At 41.9% G+C, this 25,659-nt stretch overlaps 1 protein-coding gene across 2 annotated transcripts in view; it reads right to left on the bottom strand.

Moving 5' to 3' along the window:
- The window catches only part of commd10 (COMM domain containing 10), a 37,981-nt gene extending 12,685 nt beyond the window's left edge, over positions 1-25,296 (bottom strand). Inside the window, exons 1-6 of one of the 2 annotated variants that reach the window (XM_055918744.1) lie at positions 24,971-25,296; positions 24,488-24,578; positions 24,021-24,131; positions 20,909-21,064; positions 19,657-19,767; positions 562-653 (exon numbers count right to left, since the gene is read on the bottom strand). In XM_055918744.1, coding sequence (XP_055774719.1) covers positions 562-653; positions 19,657-19,767; positions 20,909-21,064; positions 24,021-24,131; positions 24,488-24,578; positions 24,971-24,999 — 590 coding nt within the window. In that variant the 5' untranslated portion in view covers positions 25,000-25,296. The remainder of the gene's footprint in view (positions 1-561; positions 654-19,656; positions 19,768-20,908; positions 21,065-24,020; positions 24,132-24,487; positions 24,579-24,970) is intronic. The other variant, XM_055918745.1, reaches the window with a different exon arrangement.
- Between the last annotated feature and the right edge of the window lie 363 nt (positions 25,297-25,659).

Raw genomic sequence — 25,659 nt, 5'->3', positions numbered from 1 at the left:
GCAACTGCGACCTGGCCAAGATAAAGCATAGCAGTGTGAACAGACAACAACACAGAGTTACACATGGAGTAAACAATAAACAAGTCAATAACATGGTAGGAAAAAGAGAATCTATATACAATGTGTGCAAAAGGCATGAGGTAGGCAATAAATCGAATAATTACAATTTAGCAGATTAACACTGGAGTGATAAATCATCAGATGATCATGTGCAAGAAGAGATACTGGTGTGCAAAAGAGCAGAAAAGTAAATAAATAAAAGCAGTATGGGGGTGAGGTATGTAAATTGGGTGGGTAGTTTACAGATGGACTATGTACAGCTGCAGCGATCGGTTAGCTGCTCGGATAGCAGATTTTTAAAGTTGTTGAGGGAGATAAAAGTCTCCAACTTCAGAGATTTTTGCAATTCGTTCCAGTCGCAGGCAGCAGAGAACTGGAAGGAAAGGCGTCCAAATGAGGTTTTGGCTTTAGGGATGATCAGTGAGATACACCTGCTGGAGCGCGTGCTACGGGTGGGTGTAGCCATCGTGACCAGTGAACTGAGATAAGGCGGCACTTTACCTAGCATAGCCTTGTAGATGACCTGGAGCCAGTGGGTCTGACGACGAACATGTAGCGAGGGCCAGCCGACTAGGGCATACAGGTCGCAGTATCTGTGACGAACAGATGCATATCTGTATTCCCAGTCATGTGAAATCCCTAGATTATTGCCTAATGAATTAATTTCAATTGACGGATTTCCTTATATACTGTAATTCAGTAAAATCTTTTAAATTGTTGCACGTTGCGTTTATATTTTTGTTCAGTGTATTATTAGGCACTTCATAGAAATGCATTGTGTCACTGTTTTCTGTTGGAATTCACTCTCAAAACATAATTGTTCCTCTGCCATACAACATGTAATGAGTAATACAATTATGAACAGATATAAAAAAACTAGCCTCATTTTGAATTGAATAAAAAAAATATTATCAGGAAATTTGGGCATAAAAACAACTGGAGCGTTATAGTTTCATACACCAAGGGCAAAATTCTAAGATAAAATACTGGCAGAAAGTACACACAAATTTACTTTCAGCAATGTTTCAAAACCCCTCTGGTCACCTTTGAACCAGCCCTTCTTTCATACTCAAGTTGTGACAAAGAGAGAGACAAAGACGTGACAGTGGAGACCTGTGTTCTTGCCAAGATGACAGAATTGCTTGAGTTGTTTTTCTACCCCATTTCTGTATCTCAGGTCAGGCACAGTCACATCAGACTTCTGTCATGCAAACTCTGTAAATATCTCAAATGTTGAGGTCCGATAGTTTCTCCCCAAAACAAAATTATTTCAGGGCGAGAATGGTATTTCAAATTGAAATTCACAGTGCTAACTATATTAAATGGGAAACATTGACTAAAGGTTTCTGTGTCTTTTATATAGTTGGACTAAAATACATAAATTACACAGCAGACTGACAGATTGGCATCTGACCATAAACAGAGTTGTGTTGGCTAGTTTTTCACAAGAGTTAACTTCAGTTTCTGAGCTGTAGGGATAAAGAAGCCCCAGTAGGTGCGGGTGGAATTGTCTCCTTCGGAACGCTTTTACCAGCACAGCTCTGACTAAAAGGATTCTGGGGTTTTTGACGTAATGGTGAGGAAACTGCATGGTTGAATTAATTGCCAAAGGCAGAGTGCTTTTTTCTCCCCTTCGCATCTTACTGCCTCATTCTATTCTACACCAATGTGCCTTTTTAGGGGCTGCAGAGCTGGCTTATCAACGACTGCCAGGTCCCTGCAATGCTGAGTGGAAGCCACTGTCAAAACCATCCTGTATCATTCCTTCACCAGCACAATAAAGCCCACACACATTCTGATTACAGGTTTATCACGCCCAACATAAAGTCTGCCGTCTACTGGAGGCCATTTCTACAGAATCCCAACAGACACTGTGCTTAATTGGTACACTATAAAAAGGGTATATGAAAGCAGTCTAAGAAGAAACGACCCAAGAAATAGTCACATGTCAATCTAGACAGGAGGCTGAAATTAAATGAGATTTTAAACATCCTGGTCGTTATCATTCAGATAAATGATTAATATAGAGGCAATTATTGGGAGAGAGAGTACATTTATGAAGGTTAATTATGTGATATGGCAGACCTGTGTCCAATATGCGTCGCAAAATGTTTGAAACATTAGCTAATCATATATAATACCGCATATTGAATAATTTTAATAACACACTAGATCGCAGGGTTAAAAAAAATTATCTTACATGTATATAAAAAAAAAACTCCTTTTTACTAGCTCAGTCACAGCCTCTCATCTATTTTCAATTACTTATTTCATACTTAAATTTTTTTTTGATGAACCCTATAAATATAGTACGTGCAGTAGACGGAAATCATGGGACACTGCCACTGCAAAAACAAAAGCTCACACACACTGTATATAGACTTTTCTATTGTGTTATTGACTGTACGTTTGATTATCCCATATGTAACTCTGTGTTGTTTGTGTTGCACTGCTTTGCTTTATCTTGGCCAGGTCACAGTTGTAAATGAGAACTTGTTCTCAACTGGCCTACCTGGTTAAATAAAGGTGAAATATTATTTATTTTTTTAAATGATGGGAAACTCCAGTTAAAGTGCTGCTATTTGATGCATGACTGCAAAACAGATCTTCAACAAGACAGGCAGGATTATTCTTTGTCCATTGTTCAACTGCTATCGAGATAAGCATGCAATCAAAACACCCATATTGTCTTATCACCTGAACCAAGTTGACAATCAATGTTGTAATCACGTTGTTGCCAAGAGATGCTTTTTTTAGCGCCAGAGAGTAGGCGGAACCCAACTCTTGGCCAAAGACCCAGGATAGATCACCTGCAGGATGCAGTACGCCTAGAGCATCCTGTCTGGGGCCACATCCTTGGAAATATCACTCGCCTACATAAAAGAGAGTGGTTTGACGGTTCTAATAAGCTATTGAATAGAACAACGAAGATGAGACGACCTACAGCATGTTTTGTCTGTAAAATGCACAATCTGTGTGGAATACAAATCACACAGAAAAATGTACTTAAATCCAAAGAGTTTAAGGAGAAGCCAAAGTCCTCAAAAAAAAAAAAAAGGCCAGTTGAGAACAAGTTCTCATTTACAACTGCGACCTGGCCAAGATAAAGCAAAGAAGTGAGACAAAAATAACAGTTACACATGGGATAAACAAAACTTAGTCAATAACACAAAATAATTACAGAAATTTGACTTTATAATTATGACTGCAATGTCTGTAGAGAGCTGCCAGGTCATTTTCTTAATTAATTTGATTTATTTAACGAGGCAAGTCAGTTAAGAACAAATTCTTATTTACGGCAGAACGACAGATTTTTACCTCGTCAGCTCGGGGATTCGATCGAGCAACCTTTCGGTTACTGGCCCAACGCTCTAACCACTAACCACCTGCCGGCCCAAATTTGCTCCTAAAGAACAACTATTTTTAAGTGGTTAAAATTCTAGGCTGAGGAACGTAGTCATGTCTGTTAGTCTTTCAGGTCAACTGCAGTTCCCTTTGCTATCACCCATCCACAACGCTTGGCGTTTATCTGAAACCCTAGATGATAAATCGGTTGCTGCTCTTCATGACATTCAGAATGGCCCATCACCCAGACCATTAAAACAGATGAACAACAGTAGGAGCGGTTTTAAACAGCTCCCTTCAAATGTGGGTTGAATAATTAAGAGGGCACAGCACAGTATTTTGATGAAGCTAGCAAATTCCCATGAATGGTCAAAAAACTAAAAAGACAAACGTCTTCAGCTTTGAGCGTGAGCAGTCATGCTTTATCAGCACCTCTGAGCTTAAGTCATCTTTGTGAGTCTCGTCCATAACACCAACTCTAAAGGTCAGGGTCTCAGGGGGGTGCAAGCCTGTCCTGTTTGTCCTACTACAGTATGGGACCTACAATAGGATTACGTCCTGTGTCTAATGAAGACAAGGGGTAGTATTCTAGCACTGTATATACCCTCAAATGAATCTTCAGGACAAACACAGAAACATCATTATGTAATACCACCTTGGCTAGCTAGTTGCTGTTCGGTCTGCAAAACCAGGTGTAAAAACCACTGAGGAGGGCTGTTGTATTAAATGTATAGGACTAGCATTTTGAGAGAACAACTTTATTGACACTTAAAAAAGGAAGATAAGATTGTACAAATAAGAGCACAAAATGTGGTTCTGGGTTAATGTGAGTGTACTGTTATGCCGGAACCACACAGACTTTGTGTGTGAGTAGAGGGCGCCAAGTCACATCGCACTGCGTAGCGTATGCCAACTTAACTTGTGTTTGTGATGTTCGCTATGTAACTCTTGTGAATTATTGTTGCGCGCTCCTTTTGACTCACCTTATATATATCCTACGGGAGCCACCGTACCTGCCTCCTGTTGTTAAGTTGGCTCAGGAACATCAGGAGAGTTGTAGCTAATACACCCTAGCACTTAGAACGAGACTAGCTAAATTCTTTATTTCTACATAACATTATTCTCTCTTGAACAGAGTTCCTGGAGTTTCCCAGCCGTAGCCTGCCTAGGCTATACGCCTGTGCTCGAAATCAACAAAGGTAGGCACTAAGTTACTGTTTTCAAATAGACATATGTATTATTGGTACTGGCAGCTCAACTTAAACACTTTTTAACTATACATTTCACAATTTCAGATGTCAATGCACAAACAGTTCATTTTCTCACTTTACCAGCATTGCTTCACATAAATGTGAGAAAAATAGACTCGATGTCCTAATTTGAAAACGCATGATGGCCCGTCTGTTGTTCTCTCACATTCACCACCGTGCATTCTAATTCCAGCGTGTACACGCTTGTTCACACACACACACAAAAAAAACGCTTTTGTTTGATATGGGCTTTACTCAAACCTGGATCTGGAGAAGACAACGACAAAGGCAGACTATGGGGCATGCAATCTAGTTCCCCAGGCCCATAACATGTTTGAATGATTCATTAGAATTCACAAAAGAAGGTGTTGTTTGACTGTTTTAACTTTCAGGTTAAATCCTATACATAATTTATACCTGACAAAACTGACTGAACTTAAAGAAACACAATGTATTCAAGGTATGGCAGGCCCCAGCCAGCAACCCCTGACAGCAGATAGAAAAAATGAATCGAGCTAGTTCTCTTTTATGTCAAAGCTAAGGCTTATTGATTCAAATCTCATCTAAATACGTGTCTGAATCCAGTATAAATGTCAGTACTTGAACAGCGCAATTTCCAAATGCTCTTTCCCCTTAAATACAGCATAAATAGTTGATCAGTCATGTTTATTAAACACTATTTCAATTAATTTGAGAGGTTTTAGAGTTTAAAATTAGAAGTGTTTGATACAAAAACGCAAGATGTTAATTTGGAGTCACTCTGGATATTTGCGTAGAGATTCTCACCCTCTACTACAACATCTCCACGTCTTTAGTTAAGTAACTAGCGACGCCACAACATTAAAACAAGGTTTCCCCTCTTAACATATGACATCTTTCATATAGCTTTGTTTCATATCTCCGCACCACCTATCTGCACTACCTTCGCTATCTAGCACGCCCGAGATTACATTGGAATTTAGCATTGCTTTGATGAACCCTTGATGCAGTAAAGCCATCTGGTCTCATCATGTGGAGCTTGCTTGATTTTTCTAAGCCCCATTTCTGCCGGGCAGATCCCAGCGGATAAACTCCAACAGGGAGTGGGTTCCAAGTATTGTGTCCACACAGCCTTTATGATCCAACAACCGATAAGAAGTCCAGCTATTAATAGAACAATGATGGAGACATATGGCAGAGGATATAGTCAGGGAACGTAAGTAAATTGCTTACATGTTCTTTCCTACCCATCCCGTGTTTCATTGAAAATGCGCAATGCAGCAGAAAAATGATTGGTTAATGCTTTCAGAAGTTCAGTGCCACTGTAAGCCACATTACTCAGGTTTGATGATGATAAGAGTCGATACACAGGGACCAAGGAGCAGAGATCAGTTTATAGCTATGGGTAGACAGAGTATTCCTAATAGGCAATACACTACTGTCCTGACGTAGGCATGCTTTCATTCATTTTATGTTTTACAAAAATACACACGTTTTTAAAATCAACCTGATGAGACATGAAAAGAGCTGCAACTGTATTCTTCAAAAACTTGCCAAAATTGTTAATGATATAGCCTAAGGGGATAAAAAACATTTACGGTACATTCAGAAAGACCCCTCCACACTTTGTTACATTACAGCCTTATTCTAAAATGATTGATTAATTCAATGCTTTACCCATCAATCTACCCACAGTACGCCATAATGACAAAGCAAAAACAGTAAAAAAAAAAAATCAAAAACAGAAATACCTTATTTACATAAGTATTCAGACGCTTTGCTGTGAGACTCAAAATTGAGCTCAGGTGCATCTTGTTTCCATTCATCATCCTTGAGATGTTTTTACAACTTGATTGGAGTCCACCTGTGGTAAATTCAATTGATTGGACATGATTTGGAAAGGACACATGTCTTTATAACGATCCCATAGTTGACCGTGCATGTCAGAGCAAAAACCAAGCCATGAGGTCGAAGGGATTGTCTGTAGAGCTCAGAGACAGGATTGTGTCGAGGCACAGATCTGGGGAAGGGTACCAAAAAATGGCTGCAGCATTGAAGGTCCCCAAGAACACAGTGGCCTCCATCATTCTTAAATGGAAGAAGTTTGGAACCACCAAGACTCTTCCTAGAGCTGGCTGCCCGGCCAAACTGAGCATTGGGGGAGAAGGGCCTTGGTCAGGGAGGTGACCAAGAACCCAATTGTCACTCTGACAGAGCTCCAGAAGGACAACCGTCTCTGTAGCACTCCACCAATCTGGCCTTTATGATAAAGTGGCCAGATGGAAAGCACTCCTCATTAAAAGGGACATGACAGCCCGCTTGGAGTTTGCCAAAAGGCACCTAAAAGGTGCACCTCAGACCATGAGAAACAAGATTCTCTGGTCTGATGAAACCAAGATATAAACTCTTTGGCCTGAATGCCAAGCGTCACATCCGGAGGAAACCTGGCACCATCCCTATGGTGAAGCATGGAGGTGGCAGCATCATGCTGTGTGTGTGTGGGGGGGGGGGGGGAGGGGTTCAGCGGCAGGGACTGGGAGACTAGTCAGGAACAAGAAAAAAAGAACGGAGCAAAGTACAGAGATCCTTGATGAAAACCTTCTCCAGAGTGCTCAGGACCTCAGACTGGGGCTAAGATTCACCTTCCAACAAGACAACGACCCTAAGCACACAGCCAAGACAACGTAGGAGTGGCTTCCCTGAATGTCCTTGAATGGCCCAGCCAGAGCCAAGACTTGAACCCGATCGAATAGCTCTGGAGAGACCTGAAAATAGCTGTGCAGCGGCACTCCCCATCCAACCTGACAGAGCTTGAGAGGATCTGCAAAGAAAGGGAGAAACTGCCCAAATACAGGTGTACCAAGCTTGTAGCATCATACCCAAGACGACTCAAGGCTGTAATCGCTGCCAAAGGTGCTTCAACAAAGTACTGAGCAAAGGGTTTGAATACTTATCTAAATGTGATAAGTTTTTATTTTTAATACATTTCCCAAAATTTCTAAAAACCTGTTTTTGCTAAGTCATTATGGGCTATTGTGTGTAGATTGATGAAGGGGGAAAAAAAACAAATTCATTTTGGAACGAGGCTGTAATGTAACACAATGTGGAAAAAGTCAAGGAGTCCGAATACTTTCCCCACTGTAGCTTTACCAACCAATATACTGCAGAGCTTCATTTAACAAAGCTTTTCAAGCACATCTTAGTCTCAAATTGTTGCTTTGGTGTTGAAAAAGGCTTGTTTTGAGTTATGGTGGGGATTGATTCAACACTGACGGCACACAGACGACAAACAGGAATGGTTTCTGGAGAGTCAGATGCTGTGGGCATCTCTTTAGGCCTGCTGAGTCATTTCCCATAGAGCAATCTGATGGGGAGAACCGAGTATGAAAGTGACATACCGATGCTGCTTCCTGCATCTATAATTAATCTGGTCGCTCTAAACTAAGTATTGAGTGTGGGGTTAAAGACCTGAGTGTGGAGTTTGACCAGATATCCCATGGGGATCTGCCACAACCACACACCACAGAATACAACTAAACAAACCCAATTTTACTCCTTTGTATGTACAGTTGAAGTCGGAAGTTTACATACACCAAATACATTTAAACTCAGTTTAAAATAATTCCTGACATTTAATCCAAGTAAAAATTCCCTGTTTTAGGTCAGTTAGGATCACCACTTTATTTTAAGAATGTGAAATGTCAGAATAATAGGAGAGAGAATTATTTATTTCAGCTTTTATTTCTTTCATCACATTCCCAGTGGGTCAAACGTTTACATACACTCAATCAATATTTGGTAGCATTGTCTTTAAATTGCTTAACTTGGGTCAAACGTTTCTGGTAGCCTTCCACAAGCTTCCCACAATAAGTTGGGTGAATTTTGGCCCATTCCTCCTGACAGAGCTGGTGTAACAAAGTCAGGTTTGTAGGCCTCCTTGCTCGCACACGCTTTTTCAGTTCTGCCCACACATTGTCTATAGGACTGAGGTCAGGGCTTTGTGACGGCCACTCCTGTCACGCCCTGACCTTAGATCTCTGTTTTTCTATATATTTTGGTTAGGTCAAGGTGACTAGGGTGGGTACTCTCGTTTTTGTATGTCTAGGGTTTTTGTATGTCATCTAGGGTTTTTGTATGTTTATGTTGGCCTGATATGGTTCCCAATCAGAGACAGCTGTTTATCATTTTCTCTGATTGGGGATCATATTTAGGTAGCCATTTGCCCCATTGTCAGTTGTGGGATCTTGACTATGTTTAGTTGCCTGTCTGCACTAGTTTTGTATAGCTTCACATTTCGTTTGTGCTATTGTTTTGTTTTGGAGAGTTTTCCATTTATTAAAAATATGCGGAACTCACGCTGCGCCTTGGTCCGATCATTACGACGAACGTGACACTCCAATACCTTGACTTTGTTGTCCTTAAGCAATTTTGCCACAACTTTGGAAGTATGCTAGGGGGTCATTGTCCATTTGGAAGACCCATTTGCGACCAAGCTTTAACTTCCTGAATGATGTCTTGAGATGTTACTTCAATATATCCACATAATTTTCCTCCCACATTATGCCATAGATTTTGTGAAGTGCACCAGTCCCTCCTCCAACAAAGCACCCCCACAACATGATGCTGCCACCCCCGTGCTTCACGGTTGGGATGGTGTTCTTCGGCTTTCAAGCATCCCCCTTTTTCCTCCAAACATACCGATGGTCATCATGGCCAAACAGTTCTATTTTTGTTTCATCAGACCCGAGGACATTTCTCCAAAAAGTACGATATTTGTCCCCATGTGCAGTTGCAAACCATAGTCTGGCTTTTTTTATGGCAGTTTTGGAGCAGTGGCTTCTTCCTTGCTGAGCGGCCTTTCAGGTTATGTCGAAATAGGACTCGTTTTGCTGTGGATATAGATACTTTTGTACCCGTTTCCTCCAGCATCTTCACAAAGTCCTTTGCTGTTGTTCTGGGATTGATTTGCACTTTTCGCACCAAACTACATTCGTCTCAGGGAGACAGAATGCGTCTCCTTCCTGAACAGTATGATGGCTGCATGGTCTCATGGTGTTTTTACTTGCATACTATTGTTTGTACAGATGAACGTGGCAGCTTCAGGCATTTGGAAATTGCGTCCAAGGATGAACCAGACTTGTGGAGGTCTACCATTTTTCGGGGCCGAGGTCTTGGCGGATTTCTTTTGATTTTCCCATGATGTCAAGCAAAGAGGGACTGAGTTGAAAGGTAGGCCTTGAAATACATCCACAGGTACACCTCCAATTATGTCAATTAGCCTATAAGAAGCTTCTAAAGCCATGACATCATTTTCTGGAATTTTCCAAGCTGTTTAAAGGCACAGTCAACTTAGTGTATGTTAACTTCCGACCCACTGGAATTGTGATACAGTGAATTATAAGTATAATATATATAATTGTATAATATACATAATTGTTGGAAAAATTACTTGTGTCATGCACAAAGTAGATGTCCTAACCGACTTGCCAATACTATTGCGGCAGGTAGCCTAGTGGTTAGAGCGTTGGACTAGTAACCGAAAGGTTGCAAGTTCGAATCCCCGAGCTGACAAGGTAAAAATCTGTCGTTCTGCCCCTGAACAAGGCAGTTAACCCACTGTTCCTAGGCCATCATTGAAAATAAGAATTTGTTCTTAACAGACTTGCCTGGTTAAATATATATATATATATATCCAATTTGTAAGTCGCTCTGGATAAGAGCGTCTGCTAAATGACTTAAATGTAAATGTACTATAGTTTGTTAACAAGAAATTTGTGGAGTGGTTGAAAAACGAGTTTTAATGACTCCAACCTAACTGTATGTAAACTTCCGACTTCAACTGTATATCTAACAGTATATGAGAGAGAGAAAGAGGGTTATACACACACAGACACCGTCTAGTGCCAGGTAAATACTGAATTAAATCAAAGAAATGTTGGTACACCAGTGGGAATAATGGAGCAAAACCATGACTTTCTCAGTTAAAACAGTCTTAACACCACCTCCTCTCTGTATAGAACATTCGGCTATCATTAGATCTCAAACACTTTTAGCACGAGTAAGCATCATACAGCGATTAACAAGAAGCATATCACTAATAATGCTCAGGCAAGCAAAGAAGATGCCAGTGATAGTGGAGAGACAGAGCGAGAAAGACAGAAAGAGACACACAGAAACACACAGACAGAAACGCAGACAGAGGCGCAGACAGAGGCGGTCTTCTAACCAATGCATGGATTCACATGTCATGACTCATCTTCTGAATGGCCGAAATAGCGCGGCACAAACAGTATTCAACACTTTCCACTCATTCCATTTCAGATCTCTCATTCAGCCTGTTGGGAAGTCACACTGTGGATGAAGGGCTGACTGACACAGAATCTATTGTGACTGCAGATTGTGAGTGACACATTAATAACATAACACATGAAGCTAGTGTGCTGCAGAGTGATATTCAAAAACACTTTCATCAAATCCTCATTTTCTACAATTCATTTTTTGGAAGTGCAAATTGGAGAATATTGCCACAATGGAATAGGTTAAACCAACACTGACTTATCTTTCTCCGGGGATGTCTTCCAGCCACGCTACAAGCAGCTCAGGTTGGAAAGCATGGTACAGACAATTTAATTCTGCCAAGATGAACACGCAACAAAACAGGACAAGTATAAGCCATAACAAAACAATTACAGGGAGCTTTGCCTGCAACGGACTAGGCACTATGCACTTATCGCAGTGCCAAGGGCCAAACCCACAGCCCTTTCAAGAGCAACTCAAGCTTGAAACAATGTGCTCCAATTAAATGACAGAAACAGTGGCATGCCAAGGGCCGGGATACATGGACCCACCATGGCCTCCATTTTGAAACTGTATACATGTAGTAGAATGTATGCTTTGGCTCAGGGAGGAGGGAGAGGCGAGGCTGATGGCTGCTATTCACCACTGTAGGGCCTCTTCTGTGTGGCAACCCTAGTGATTGTCTAGGCAGCCAGCTTGAGCCCTCTGGTATGCAGACACCGCGGCTGTGAGAGCCTTGACCATTTTTACAGTAGGCTTGTGGGAAACAAGCAACCACCAGGTCAAACGCCTACAGCTGCCTCCCTCTCCAAATCCACTAGGTTTATTCAAATAAATCCAACCCGACGCCGGACATAAATGGTGTGAAATGGTCAACCAACTAACTAACTATCTTTTGTATAAAACCGCGGCATTGTCGTAGTCATCTCTCTTTAGGGGAAAATACAGGACAAAGAAAATAGGCTACATGTAACAGTTCAAGACATAATAATCTTGATAACCAGCCTGAAAAAAGGCCTTTAATTTCTATGCAATTGTATTCATTATGTAACCTACCTGGGGCATGTCGATCTTTAAGTAGTGCGGTACATACTATGCATGGAAACATTCTTCTCCTGCATTACATGCAGCCCCTTTCAACAGAATCCTCTAAGATGTAAACATTCCAAATGACTATGCTGTAAGAGTGAGACAATTAGTTGAAATAGAAGGAAAGAACCTTGTCTGTCATTAAAGAACTGTTGACAGGAGCTACCAGGACTGGCAAGGAAAACCATACTGTAATGGCTACCCTTTCACAACCATTATGTGTTATCATATAGAAATAGTGGACAAACATGTTTTTACAACATCGAATCCAGTACAAAGACAGACAGCTAAATAACTATATACCCAAGAGAATCCTACAGAGCAAAAAAGGTCAAAGAAAACAGGTATGGTAAATCAATATAAAAATCAGACTAGGTATTTCACCTCACTTCATAATGCCACAGGCTTCGTTGAGATGAAAAGTTTTCCTTCCCATTCCACAATCAACAGGGCTTGTTTGAGATCTCAGAATCCACGTAAACGTGTACGAATAGTGTCCAGACCACCTTAAACAACACCTTGCACGTAACTGTGTACTAACAGAAAGAGAGTCCGGACCACCTTAAAACACCTCGAACAAAAACATTGGCTAAAAACTAAAAATAACTTCGCTATTGCAGAAAGAATAACAATGTCATCTGACAATTTCCATTTTGCTGAAGAAACTACAGGGCAAAACAAGCTCAGATTTAAGAACCAAGATCGGAGACCAAACAAGACAAACAGGAATTAAATGTGTTTGGATGGATTTGCCACCTTCCCCACTCATGTCTGCATCAAACATGTATCGTGGGTGTGCTAAACAGTCACAAATCCTCAAGCTCTTCAAGAAGCACAGAATTGGGGTATAGAAAATTAGGAAAGGGGGGGAAATCAATGGTCCCCGTAGCAAATAAAGCTGTGACATCATTGTATGGGTACTATTATGCCACTGGGCTGTACACATCACCAGAGGAATGGATAATCACTTAACAATGGGCACCCTGAATGGGATCCCAAAGGAGAAAAAAACTAATCACCAAGGAGAAAGGAGCCCAAAAGATGGCTGCACAAAGCATCCTGGGCCATGAAGAGGATGACAAGCCCCAGACAAGGCTTTATTGTGCCATGCGACGGGTGGGAGTTTGAAGGGATTTCAGTCTGGCTGCCACCATTTTGGTTTAAAGCTATCCGATATATTGATCGCCTGACATAAAACCTGTTCCTGTTATTTTACAGTTTCCACTCTTACACTGCTTGTTAGCTCTGTGTTTTTTGGGGGAAGATAGAAAGTCATTTAAGTTTCCGTTTTCAACTTGTAGCGGATCGTCTGTGGCAGAGACGTGTGGAGTGGAGTGTGAGGAGTGTGAAGAGGAGTGTGGATGTTTTGAATAGGGATAATCACAGCACCTCTTCATAAGTAAAAATGTAATGTTTAATTGCATTCTTTATCTCTCTAGCTGATAGTAAATGAGGTCACAGCATCACTGGGAGAATTCCAACAAAGAGCTTCCGCTCCTCAGTGGATAAATACATTAGAATCAGAAGTCTTTCAAGTCAGACGCTTTGATACAAAACAAGTAGGTTTGATGAAATATAATTAGTTAGGGCACTCACTGGCTGGGAATAGCATTACAAGGAAATGGCAACCAACAACAGCACACTCATGCATAAGTCAGAATGACAGAACAGGAAAATACAATTAGGCATAATCTATTTATCTATACGAAGTAGGATGCCAGAAAATGCTAGTCTTAGCGGTAGGGTGCAGGATTAGGTAGAGTTTTGAGGTGGAGAAGAAAATGTTGAGGAAGAAAAGGCCACGTTTGGCAAGAACCGTCAATATACTGACACAATTCTAACAGTCACCCTGCTTGGATCGAAGCAATTCCGTAGTAACCAACTTAATACACATTCATCCTATTTAAGCAATAAGGCCAGATGAGGTGTGATATATGGCCAATATATCACAGCTAAAGGCTGTTCTTAAGCACGACGCTGTGCGGAGTGCCTGGACACAGCCCTAAAGCCGTGGTATATTGGCCATATATCACAAACCCGAGGTGCCTTATTGCTATTATAAACTGGTTACCTACGTAATTAGAGCAGTAAAAATAAATGTTGGCATACCTGTAGTATACAGCGTGATATACCCTGGCTGTCAGCCAAACAGCACCCAGGGCTCGAACCACCCAGTTTATAATATATCTTAGACCTTTCAAATTCAACCTTGAAGCCACCACCCCCACGTTGTTCCCCTGTAACCAGGGACTGTTTTAGATGTGGGACACCAAGGTGTGTGCAATTAATTAATCAGGAAGAATAGAAAACCAGCAGGCTCCGGACTTCGTAGGGTAAGAGTTGAATACCCGTTCCTGCCTTAGACCATCAGATCAAAGACCTATAAATGAATAACCATTCTATGACTCATACTGAAGGTTACATTAAATTAGCAAACTGGTAGGTTTATTTTAATTAGCTATGTCTACAAACACTATGTATAATGAGCTAATCCCCAAGCTGGTCCATTTAGAGCAGTGAGCAATGGAATCCTCTAATGCTGAGGGACAGAGAGATGAGACAGAGGCCCACAGCCTGTTGAAGGATTTTACCGTCTCAGACTTCAAGAGACGTTGTTTGCGCGTTTGTGTGTGTGTGTTAGGGATATGTAACTCCAGCGGCTCCCTGGCTGGCTTGGATGGTGAGGAGAGGAGACAGGTTTCATACTATACACTACTGGAGGTTTGCTTGCTTCTCCTCTGGGATTGGGCTGATGAAGCAAGACACTGATCAGGTGGGAGTTCTCTAACTCCGATGCTTGGCTTCCAAATCAATAATGTACAGCTGTCCTCCTCCTCCCTCTCAGAGATCCAATATCACACTACCTGGAAGGTTATCTGGGTATTATCAAGTCTTCTTCTTTCAATCAACACTATATACTGAAATGGTTTCAGAGATAGTTGTTATTTTGTTATTACGTGCATGCAGAATAACTTCTGAATTGAAAATATTTGTTGATGATATTGTGAAACTCTGAAGCCAAACAAGATGATCTACAGAAAACAATATATATATATATATATATATATATATATGTATATGTATATGTATATGTATATGTATATGTATATATATATATATATATATATATATATACATACATATATACATATATACATATATACATATATACATACATACACATACACACACACACTTGAACTCCAGTTTAAAATTGAACCAGAAAACCATTTTCTCTGTAGACAGCAGATCCTGGGAATGCCAGAAATTGTTGTGGAGCAACAGTGCCCCCTCTTGGGTGTTAGAGGCACAGCCTCTCAGCAGATTGTGATGAACTGTGGCTGCTCCTCCCATTAGCTTGCCTTGCCTCAGGTCTGTAGCTATCTATTCCCAACAGGGCCCATGTAAGTGGATTTAAATAAATTGATTGATGTTTTTCTTGCTTGGGAGGAAATATTGAGAGAACATTTCCTTTTTTAAATCTTCCCACTAGAGTGTGTATGAGATTTTTTTTTTTAAATCACATATTACTGTGTGAGAGAGAGATTATTATTATTAAATGTCTTCACATTTTCAAACAGTTTAGTAAGGCCGCATCCATAAAGACCCATACCAGCTCTATAGTACTACTACTAGCAGTACTACACCTGCACCTGTCGACGACACAAGTTGTTCTGCTTCCACGAGCACATTCAATGCTAGCATCAGTAATTCTACATTTGTTGTTAGCCCAGCTAGCATGGACACTGACAGTTGTGAATCTGATGCAGCCGAAGAGCTACTGCCCCCTTACTCGGGAAAGCACCGAACAACAGACGTTGGACCATCGAAGAGGCGCAAATATGATGAGAACTGCATTAATTTGTGGTTCACCTATATTGGGAGTAGTGCCTTTCCTCAGCCACAGTGTGTTATATGTGCAAAAGTACTCTCAACTCGATGAAACCATCACTCTTGCGCAGACATTTAGAAACAAAACATGCCAATTTGAAAAATAAGCCACAATTCTTCCTGCTGCCGTGGATATGGGTGGGACAATGCTGGGGGAAAAGGCCAAACAACCTATACAGACAAAGCCTTCATCAAACAACACTGTTTCACGATGCATCAGTGACATGGCAGGATATGTTTTAAAACAATTACTGCTTAGCATACAAGCCAGTGAATTATATACGTTAAAGCTGGATGAGTCAACAGACGTGGCGGGCCTGGCACAGCTCCTGGTACATGTCCGTTACGTTTATGGGGTGTCAATTAAAAGGAAGACATCCTCTTCTGCAAACCACTGGAAACCAGGACAACATGAGAGGATACTTTTAAAGTACTGGACAGCTTTGTGACATCAAATGGACTTTGGTGGTCAAGATGTGTTGGTAGCTGTACTGATGGTGCAAAAGCCATGACAGACACAGCGGAGTGGTAAGGCGTGTGCAAGCAGTTGCTCCTGACGCAACTTGGGTACACTGCAGCATCCAAAGGAATGCCCGACAGCTTGAAAGACGTTTTGGATACGAGCTTAAAGTTTTCTTTACAGACCATAATTTTCACTTGTCTGACCGCTTGCATGATGCATGACAAGACAGCCTATAGGGAGGTCAGAGACCTGGCCGGGTGGTGCCAGAATAACAACCTATCCTTCAACGTAACCAAGACTAAGGAGCTGATTGTGGTCTACAGGAAAAGGAGGACTGAGCACGCCCCCATTCTCATTGACGGTGCTGTAGTGGAGCAGGTTGAGAGCTTCAAGTTCCTTGGTGTCCACATCAACAACAAACTAGAATGGTCCAAACACACCAAGACAGTCGTAAAGAGGGCACGACAAAGCCTATTCCCCCCTCAGGAAACGAAAAAGATTTGGCATGGGTCCTGAGATCCTCAAAAGGTTCTACAGCTGCACCATCGAGAGCATCCTGACTGGTTGCTTCACTGCCTGGTAGGGCAATTGCTCGGCCTCTGACCGCAAGGCATTACAGAGGGTAGTGTGTACGGCCCAGTACATCACTGGGGCTAAGCTGTCTGCCATCCAGGACCTCTACACCAGGCGGTGTCAGAGGAAGGCCCTAAAAATTGTCAAAGTCCCCAGCCACCCCACTCATAGACTGTTCTCTCTACTACCGCATGGCAAGTGGTACCGGAGTGCCAAGTCTAGGACAAAAAAGCTTCTCAACAGTTTTTACCCCCAAGCCATAAGACTTCTGAACAGGTAATCAAATGGCTACCCGGACTATCCCCCCCCCCCCCCCCCCCCCCCACAATGCCCCCCTCCATCCCCCCATCCCATCCCCTCTTTTTACGCTGATGCTACTGTCTGTTTATCATATATGCATAGTCGCTTAAACTATACATTCATGTACATGCTACCTCAATTGGGCCAACCAACCAGTGCTCCGGCACATTGGCTAACCGGGCTGTCTGCATTGTGTCCCGCCACCCACCACCCCCTCTTTTACACTACTGCTACTCTCTGTTCATCATATATGCATAGTCACTTTAACAATATCTACATGTACATACTACCTCAATCAGCCTGACTAACTGTATGTAGCCTCGCTACTTTTATAGCCTCGCTACTGTATTTTTCACTGTCTTTCTACTGTTGTTATTATTTCTTTACTTACCTATTGTTCACCTAATACCTTTTTTTGCACTATTGGTTAGAGCCTGTAAGTAAGCATTTCACTTTAAGGTCTACACCTGTTCTATTCGGCGCAAATGCGCCCGAAACAGATGACACAAACAACTGGATTCGTTATCCCTTTTATGCCCTGCCTCCAGTCCACTTACCAATATCTGAAGAAGAGAGCCTCATCGAAATTGCAACAAGAAGTTCTGTGAAAATTTAATTTAATCAGAAGCCTCTGCCAGATTTCTGGATTGGGCTGCGCTCAGAGTATCCTGCCTTGGCAAATTGCGCTGTTAAGACACTGATGCCCTTTGCAACCATGTACCTATGTGAGAGTGGATTCTAGGCCCTCACTAGCATGAAAACTAAATACAGGCACAGACTGTGTGGAAAATGATTTAAGACAAACTCTCTCCAATACAACCCAACATTGCAGAGTTATGTGCAACCTTTCAAGCACACCCTTCTCATTAACCTGTGGTGAGTTATTCACCATTTTCGATGAACAAATAAGATTTTATATGTAAGATGGTTAAATAAAGAGTAAATGATTATTATTATATATATTATTATTTGTGCCCTGGTCCTATAAGAGCTCTTTGTCACTTCCCACAAGCCGGGTTGTGAAAAAAACACTCATTCTTATGTTTAATAAATGTATTGTATAGTGTCTGTGTGGCAGGCTACAATGATGGCAAAAACAACATTTGAGAGTGCGCTGACCCTGGTGCTAGAGGGGGTACAGCTGGAGGTTGAATGTTTGAAGGGGCGTGTGAGAGAGAGAGAGAGCGTGTGAGAGAAAGAGAGAGAGAGAGCGTGTGTGAGAGAGAGCGTGAGAGAGAGAGAGCGTGAGAGAGAGAGAGCGTGTGAGAGAGAGAGCGTGTGAGAGAGAGAGCGTGAGAGAGAGAGAGCGTGAGAGTGAGAATGTGTGAGAGAGAGAATGTGTGAGAGAGAGAATGTGTGAGAGAGAGAATGTGTGAGAGAGAGAAGGTGTGAGAGAGAGAATGTGTGAGAGAGAGAATGTGTGAGAGAGAGAATGTGTGAGAGGGAGAATGTGTGAGAGGGAGAATGTGTGAGAGGGAGAATGTGTGAGAGAGAGAAAGTGAGAGAGAGAGATAGTGAGAGAGAATATGAGAGAGTGTGAGAGAGAGAGATAGTGAGAGAGAGAGAGAGAGAGAGAGAGAGAGATAGTGAGAGAGAGAGATAGTGAGAGTGAGAGTGTGTGAGAGAGAGAGTGTGTGAGAGAGAGAGTGTGTGAGAGAGAGAGTGTGAGAGAGAGAGTGTGTGAGAGAGAGAGTGTGTGAGAGAGAGAGTGTGTGAGAGAGAGTATGTGAGAGAGAGAGTATGTGAGAGAGAGAGTATGTGAGAGAGAGTGTGAGAGAGAGTGTGAGAGAGAGTGTGTGAGAGAGTGAGAGAGAGTGAGAGAGTGAGAGAGAGTGAGAGAGAGTGAGAGAGAGTGAGAGAGAGTGAGAGAGTGTGAGAGAGTGAGAGAGAGTGAGAGAGTGTGAGAGAGTGAGAGAGTGTGAGAGAGAGCGAGAGCGAGAGAGAGATAGAGAGAGATAGAGAGAGTGTGTGTGAGAGCGAGAGAGAGTGTATGTGAGAGCGAGAGAGAGCGAGAGAGTGTGTGAGAGAGAGAGAGCACTCTGGGGACAGAATACTAACACCATAAACACGAACACCTGATAAACCTGGTGTTACCATAACAACCAAGGGTACCATCAGGTTCCCATTTTCTGATGAAAATCTGCTGTCCATTGATGGACATAAATGGTCTACTGACACTGTACAGATACAGACCCCACAGGACTAAAAGGAAAGCTGGCCCTTGAGGCCATCGTTAACAAGCTCCCTGCTGTCTGGTTTCAGGTCTGCTTCATTGTCAAGAGGGACACATGCAGAATTAGCATCCATTTTGAAGATTGAATGGATCCCCTGAGATCTGCCCCTCTGTTTTGAGTTGGTAACAAAGGCGTGTGTGTGTGTGTGTTCAACAGTGTGAAGTAGGCTATTTACCTCAGAATCCTCATTTCTGACACCGAGCTCCAGCACTGCATGTGGATCCTTCAACTTGGCTCGGGTGGACGTGCCCATCTGAAGGTTGAGTTGCCATCCGACATGTTCCAGCTATCAACCATACAGAACCCACAATAAAAACATTTTAAATAGTGTTCGTTGCTTGCAGTAACTTCATTGTTGATGCAATATCCCCAGAAGACTTGGCAGTTTCACCCATTAAGGATTCTAGCTTTGAGAAATCTTAAGAAACAATTCTGGGCCGTTTTTTTCCCGGTAGCGCTGGAATTTAGGCTTACGAGTGTTAACGATGTATCGTTCAAAATCTTGATTCTGTTTAGCGGAGATCTTGTATAAAGTAATGTGGAAGGGCAAGAAAGCACCTAACGACAAACTGAGGCAGTCGGTAAATAACAAGCATTTAAGTGCAACTTTAGTGACAATGGTTTTGGGAAACGGCTCTGATTTAATGATGCCCCAACAACGGTTCTAACGATGATTTTAACCTTAAGATGCTTTTGGGAAACCGGGCCCTGATCAGTTGGATGGTACAGTGAAAGCACATTTAAAGCAGAGGCCCAATGGGACCGCTAAGTGGCAGAACGCTCCATTAATCTGCCTTAGCAATGAAATAGATTAGGTGTGCTGAGAGGAGAGATGGTGCTAAGTGTTTAATGATGCCGAGTGGCATAATAAACCTGGCGTTCTCTCTGTGTGGTCCCAGGACGTCACAGCACCAAGTGTGATGACACCCACTCGAGCCTCCCAAAGGGGACAATGCTAAAGACTACTACCCAAATGGCACCCTATTTCCTGATGGTCCCTGTCAAAAGTAGTGCACTATAGGTAGTGTACTATATAGGGAATAAGGTACCACTTAGGACACCCCCGAAGACTGCTGTCGATGAGATTATCATGACAACATCACAGGCAATTGTTTTTTTAAACCAGGCAAGTCAGTTAAGAACAAATTCTTATTTACAATGACGGCCTACCGGGGAACAGTGGTAGGAACTGCCTTGTTCAGGGGCAGAACGACAGATTTTTACCTTTTCAGCTCAGGGATTCGAACCAGCAACCTTTCCGTTACTGGCCCAACCCAATTTGTAACTGGACGCAACTACGCAAGATCGCCATTTCTCGTAGCTACAGTAATGGCATTATTTCGTTGAGTACGTACGATATAAATAAAGCTTCAACGGCATAGCAGGGGCAGATTTATTGCACTGCCGTTGACACAGTTTCTCCTCACCTTTTTGGGAGCAAAAATCCTCTGCCTGACCTTCTCCACAACATCTGGGCAGACAGCGGTCCAGACCTGGCAGAAGGCCTCCGCCTTCTCTGGGGAAAGATGGATCTTCTCCAGCTGCTGCTTCAGGGATGCAGGCTTCACATTATGATAGACAGCCTGCATAGAGATAGGGGATCTGTAATAGTGATAGACAGCCTGCATAGAGATAGGGGATCTGTAATAGTGATAGACAGCCTGCATAGAGATAGGGAATCTGTAATAGTGATAGACAGCCTGCATAGAGATAGGGAATCTGTAATAGTGATAGACAGCCTGCATAGAGATAGGAGATCTGTAATAGGACGAGGCACTTTTCATTCACCGTCACTTAATACATATTTAGACCCTAAATCTAGGTCTACATTTTTTTTTTTTTTTCACCTTTATTTAACCAGGTAGGCTAGTTGAGAAAAAGATCTCATTTGCAACAGCGACCTGGCCAAGATAAAAGCATAGCAGTTCGACACAAACAACAACACAGCTACACACAATACCACAAAATGACAGAATTAGGATTTTTTTGCAAATGTATTAAACCTCAAAAGCAGAAATACCTTATTTACATAAGTATTCAGACCCTTTGCTATAAGACTCGAAATTGAGCTCAGGTGCATCCTGTTTCCATTGATCATCCTTGAGATGTTTCCACAACTTGATGGGAGTCCAGCTGTGGTAAATTCAATTGATTTGGACATGATTAGGAAAGGTACACAAGTGTCTTCATAAGGTCCCACAGTTGAAGTGCTTGTCAGAGCAAAAACCAAGCCATGAGGTCGAAGGAATTGTCCGTAGAGCTCTGAGACAGGATTGTGTCAAGGCACAGATCTGGGGATGGTTACCAAAAAAATTCTGCAGCATTGAAGGTCCAAGAACAGTGGCCTCCATCATTCTTAAATGGAAGAAATTTGGAACCACCAAGACTCTTCCTAGAGCTGGCCGCCCGGCAAAACTGAGCAATTGGGGGAGAAGAGACTTGGTCAGGGAGGTGACCAAGAACTCGATGGTACCTCTGAAAGAGCTCCAGAGTTCCTCTGTGGAGATGGGAGAACCTTCCAGAAAGACAACCATCTTCGCAGCACTCCACCAATCAGGCCTTTATGGTAGTGGCCAGACGGAAGCCACTGGGAGACTCCTGCTGCAGAAGGCGCAGGACCTCAGACTGGGGCAAAGGTTCACCTTCCAACAGGACAACGACCCTAAGCAAACAGCCAAGACAACACAGGAGTGGCTTCGGGACAAGTCGCTGAATGTCCTTGAGCCTAGCCAGAGCTCTGAAGAGAGCTGTCCGGCAGCTTCATTAAATAGTATCTGCAAAACACCAGTCTCAACATTAACAGTGAAGAGGCGACTACGGGATGCTGAGACTGGTGTTTTGCGGGTGCTATTTAATAAAGCTGCCAGTTGAGGACTTGTGAGACTTGTGACACTCTAATGTACTTCTCCTCTTGCTCAGTTGTGCACCGGGGCCTCCCACTCTTTCTATTCTGGTTAGAGCCAGTTTGCGCTGTTCTGTGAAGGGAGTAGTACACAGCTTTGAATGAGATCTTCAGTTTCTTGGCAATTTCTCGCATGGAATAGCCTTCATTTCTCAGAACAAGAATAGACTAATGAGTTTCAGAAGAAAGTTCTTTGTTTCTAGCCATTTTGAGCCTGTAATCAAACCCACAAGTACTGATGCTCCAGATACTCAACTAATCTAAAAGCCAGTTTTATTGCTTCTTTAATCAGAACAACAGTTTTCAGCTGTGCTAACATAATTAACTTAAAAAAAGGGTTTTCTAATTTTCAATTAGCCTTTTAAAATGATAAACTTGGACTAGCTAACAATGTGCCATTGGAACACAGGAGTGATGGTTGCTGATAATGGGCCTCTGTACGCCTATGTAGATATTCCATTTAAAAAATCTGCCGTTTCCAGCTACAATAGTCATTTACAACATTAACAATGTCTACACTGTATTTCTGATCAATTTCATGTTATGTCAATGGACAAAAAAATAACTTTTCTTTCAAAAACAAGGACATTTCTAAGTGACCCCAAGCTTTTGAGCGGCAGTGTAGATGTGCAGCGATGCTCTCCATCCAACCTGACAGAGCTTGAGAGGATCTACAGAGAAGAATGGGAGAAACTCCCCAAATACAGGTGTGCCAAGCTTGTAGCGTCATACCCAAGAAGACACTAGGCTGTAATCACTGCCAAAAGTGCTTCAACAAAGTACTGAGTAAAGAGTCTGAATACTTATGTAAATGTAATTTCAGTTTTTATGTTTAATACATTTGCAAAAACTTATAAAAAAAACAATTTTGTTTTGTCATTATGGGGTATTGTGCATAGATTGATGAGGGAAAAATGATTTTATCAATTTTAGAATAAGGCTGCAAAGTAACAAAATGTGGAAAAAGTGAAGGGGCCTGAATAATTTCCAAATGTACTGTATAAACAAAGGTCTATGGACACACCTTCAAATTTGTGGATTTGGTTATTTCAGCCAAACCCGTTGCTGACATTTGTATACAAAAAATGAGCATAGGGAGTAGAATGGCCCATACTGAAGAGTTCAGAGACTTTCAATGTGGCACCGTCATAGGATGCCACCTTTCCAACAAGTGAATTTGTCAAATTTCTGCCCTGCTAGAGCTGCCCCCGTCAACTTTAAGTGCTGTTATTGTGAAGTGGAAACTTCTAGAAGCAACAAAGGCCTAGCTGCAAAGTGGTAGCCCACATAAGCAGTCCACATAAGCTCACAGAACGGGACCACCGAGACAATTCTGTGCTTCCAACTTTGTGGCAACAGGTTGGGGACAGCCTAGATTAATCGGTTGAATCTCTAATCAGTGCCCGACCTCACTAACGCTCGTGGCTAAATGGAAGCAAGTCCCTGCAGCAATGTTCCAACATCTAGTGGAAAGCCTTCCCAGAAGAGTAGAGGTTGTTATAGCAGCAGCAAAGAGGGGGACCAACTCCATTTTAATGCCCATTATTTTTTAAATTAGTTGTTTGACAAGCAGGTGTGCACATACGTAAGGTTATTTAGTGTAGCTAGAGTTGAGGTGAACATCAAGGCCTACTTACCTGTTCTAGAATGAAGGCAGTTGTATCCAGCACCAGACTGAGATTCTGCTTGTCCAATGACAAAGCACTCTGCAGTTTCTGTTCTTCCTCCTCACTGAACGTGCGCTCTTCCTGAGGGACACAATTAACTTCATCATTCTTTGTAAACACATGTACTGGAAAAATTGATTCAAGTGGGCTGCAGTAGTATCATGACTAAGGCCTGATGTTTGACGGCACTAGAAACACCAGTGCCACTTGCACTATTCTATAAAACCCAAGTGAGGCTTAACATGCATGATACAGAGTTTGTGTAGCCTGGGTGCCAGTCGGTGTCTTCTTTCTCACCAACTAAACCGTCATGAATTGTCAGGCTGAACAATGACAGCAATGGAGTTAGCAAGAGAGACCAGGCAAGAGTATTCTGGAACATATGTCTATGTTATGCCAATTATACGTCACCTGACTTGTTCTCTCGAGACACCTACCTTCAGGTGAAGTTTCTGCAGAATTCGTGAAAGTAGTCTGGAGAATTTATTCAGTTCAATTGTGTTGATGGAAGTTACTGCTTCTTTTATGCTGTGGATTGAATAACAACGTCAGATTGTGTGGAGCACAATTAGCTAACTAACGTCAGTTAACAGACATGGATGAAACTGCTCTCATGAATGGATGAGTAGGACTAGCCTAACAATTGCCGACCTTACGCTCGTACTGTATAGTTCCATCGCCCCTTAAGAAATTAACGAAAGTCTGATTCTTATGGCTGTAACATGCCCTCTATTTCTCATGTAAATATTGCTATAGAGTGAGACCCTCGGGCAATTTCATAAAGATTGACTAGCAAGATGACTTTTTGACTTATATTTATCTAGCTATCTTATTAGCTTGCTAGCTAGCAGGGCTAGCTTAACGTTTCAGTTAGAAAACATGTTACATTGAAGTAGAATAAACGTTAAATAAATGCCTACCTTTGTGTTTCTGTGATTATGGCAGCCATCACGGTCTTCTGTATGTTGAACAAATATATTATTCGTTTAAATCTGTCACTACAAAATGCAACAGCAGGAATCCTTATTTTCTCTTCCTGTTATGAAACGCTGCATTCGCGACCATTTACATTGCGCACTCAGCGCGTTCATTTTCTAAACCACTTTATTACACACAAATACCAAATCAATGTAATATTACATTGTAATCTATGCTGTTATAATTAACAATAAGGTATATATTACTGGTTTGCTTACGAACTGACAATTACATAAAAAAAAATATAAAAAAATCTGCATAAAAGCAGCGCAACCCTTGGCCTAAAGCAGTCACGTGCTGTCATACGAACTCCATAATGGCCGAAATGCACATACTGTCGTATATTTGTGCATGACTTTGTTCCAAATCGCAGAAAATTGTGAATCAATTATCTATCAATGGCATTGTAGTTTAGTCAAGTACTGGCCACTAATATACTTTATGATGGCGTATAGCTTTATCTAGTAGCATGGCGCATCAATCACTTCCAAATGTAATCATGGGTTCAAATAAAATGTTATGTCACATGCGCCGAATACAACAGGTGTTGTCGGTAGTCCTTAACTAACAATGCAGCTCAAGAAACAGTTAAGAAAATATTTACTAAAGTAAAAAATTTAATAAAAAGTTA

The sequence above is a fragment of the Salvelinus fontinalis genome, chromosome 4 (genome assembly GCF_029448725.1).
Source record: "Salvelinus fontinalis isolate EN_2023a chromosome 4, ASM2944872v1, whole genome shotgun sequence".
NCBI lineage: Eukaryota > Metazoa > Chordata > Actinopteri > Salmoniformes > Salmonidae > Salvelinus > Salvelinus fontinalis.
The sequence above is the reverse complement of the archived record's forward strand: the minus strand, read 5'-3'. Positions and strand labels throughout refer to the sequence as shown.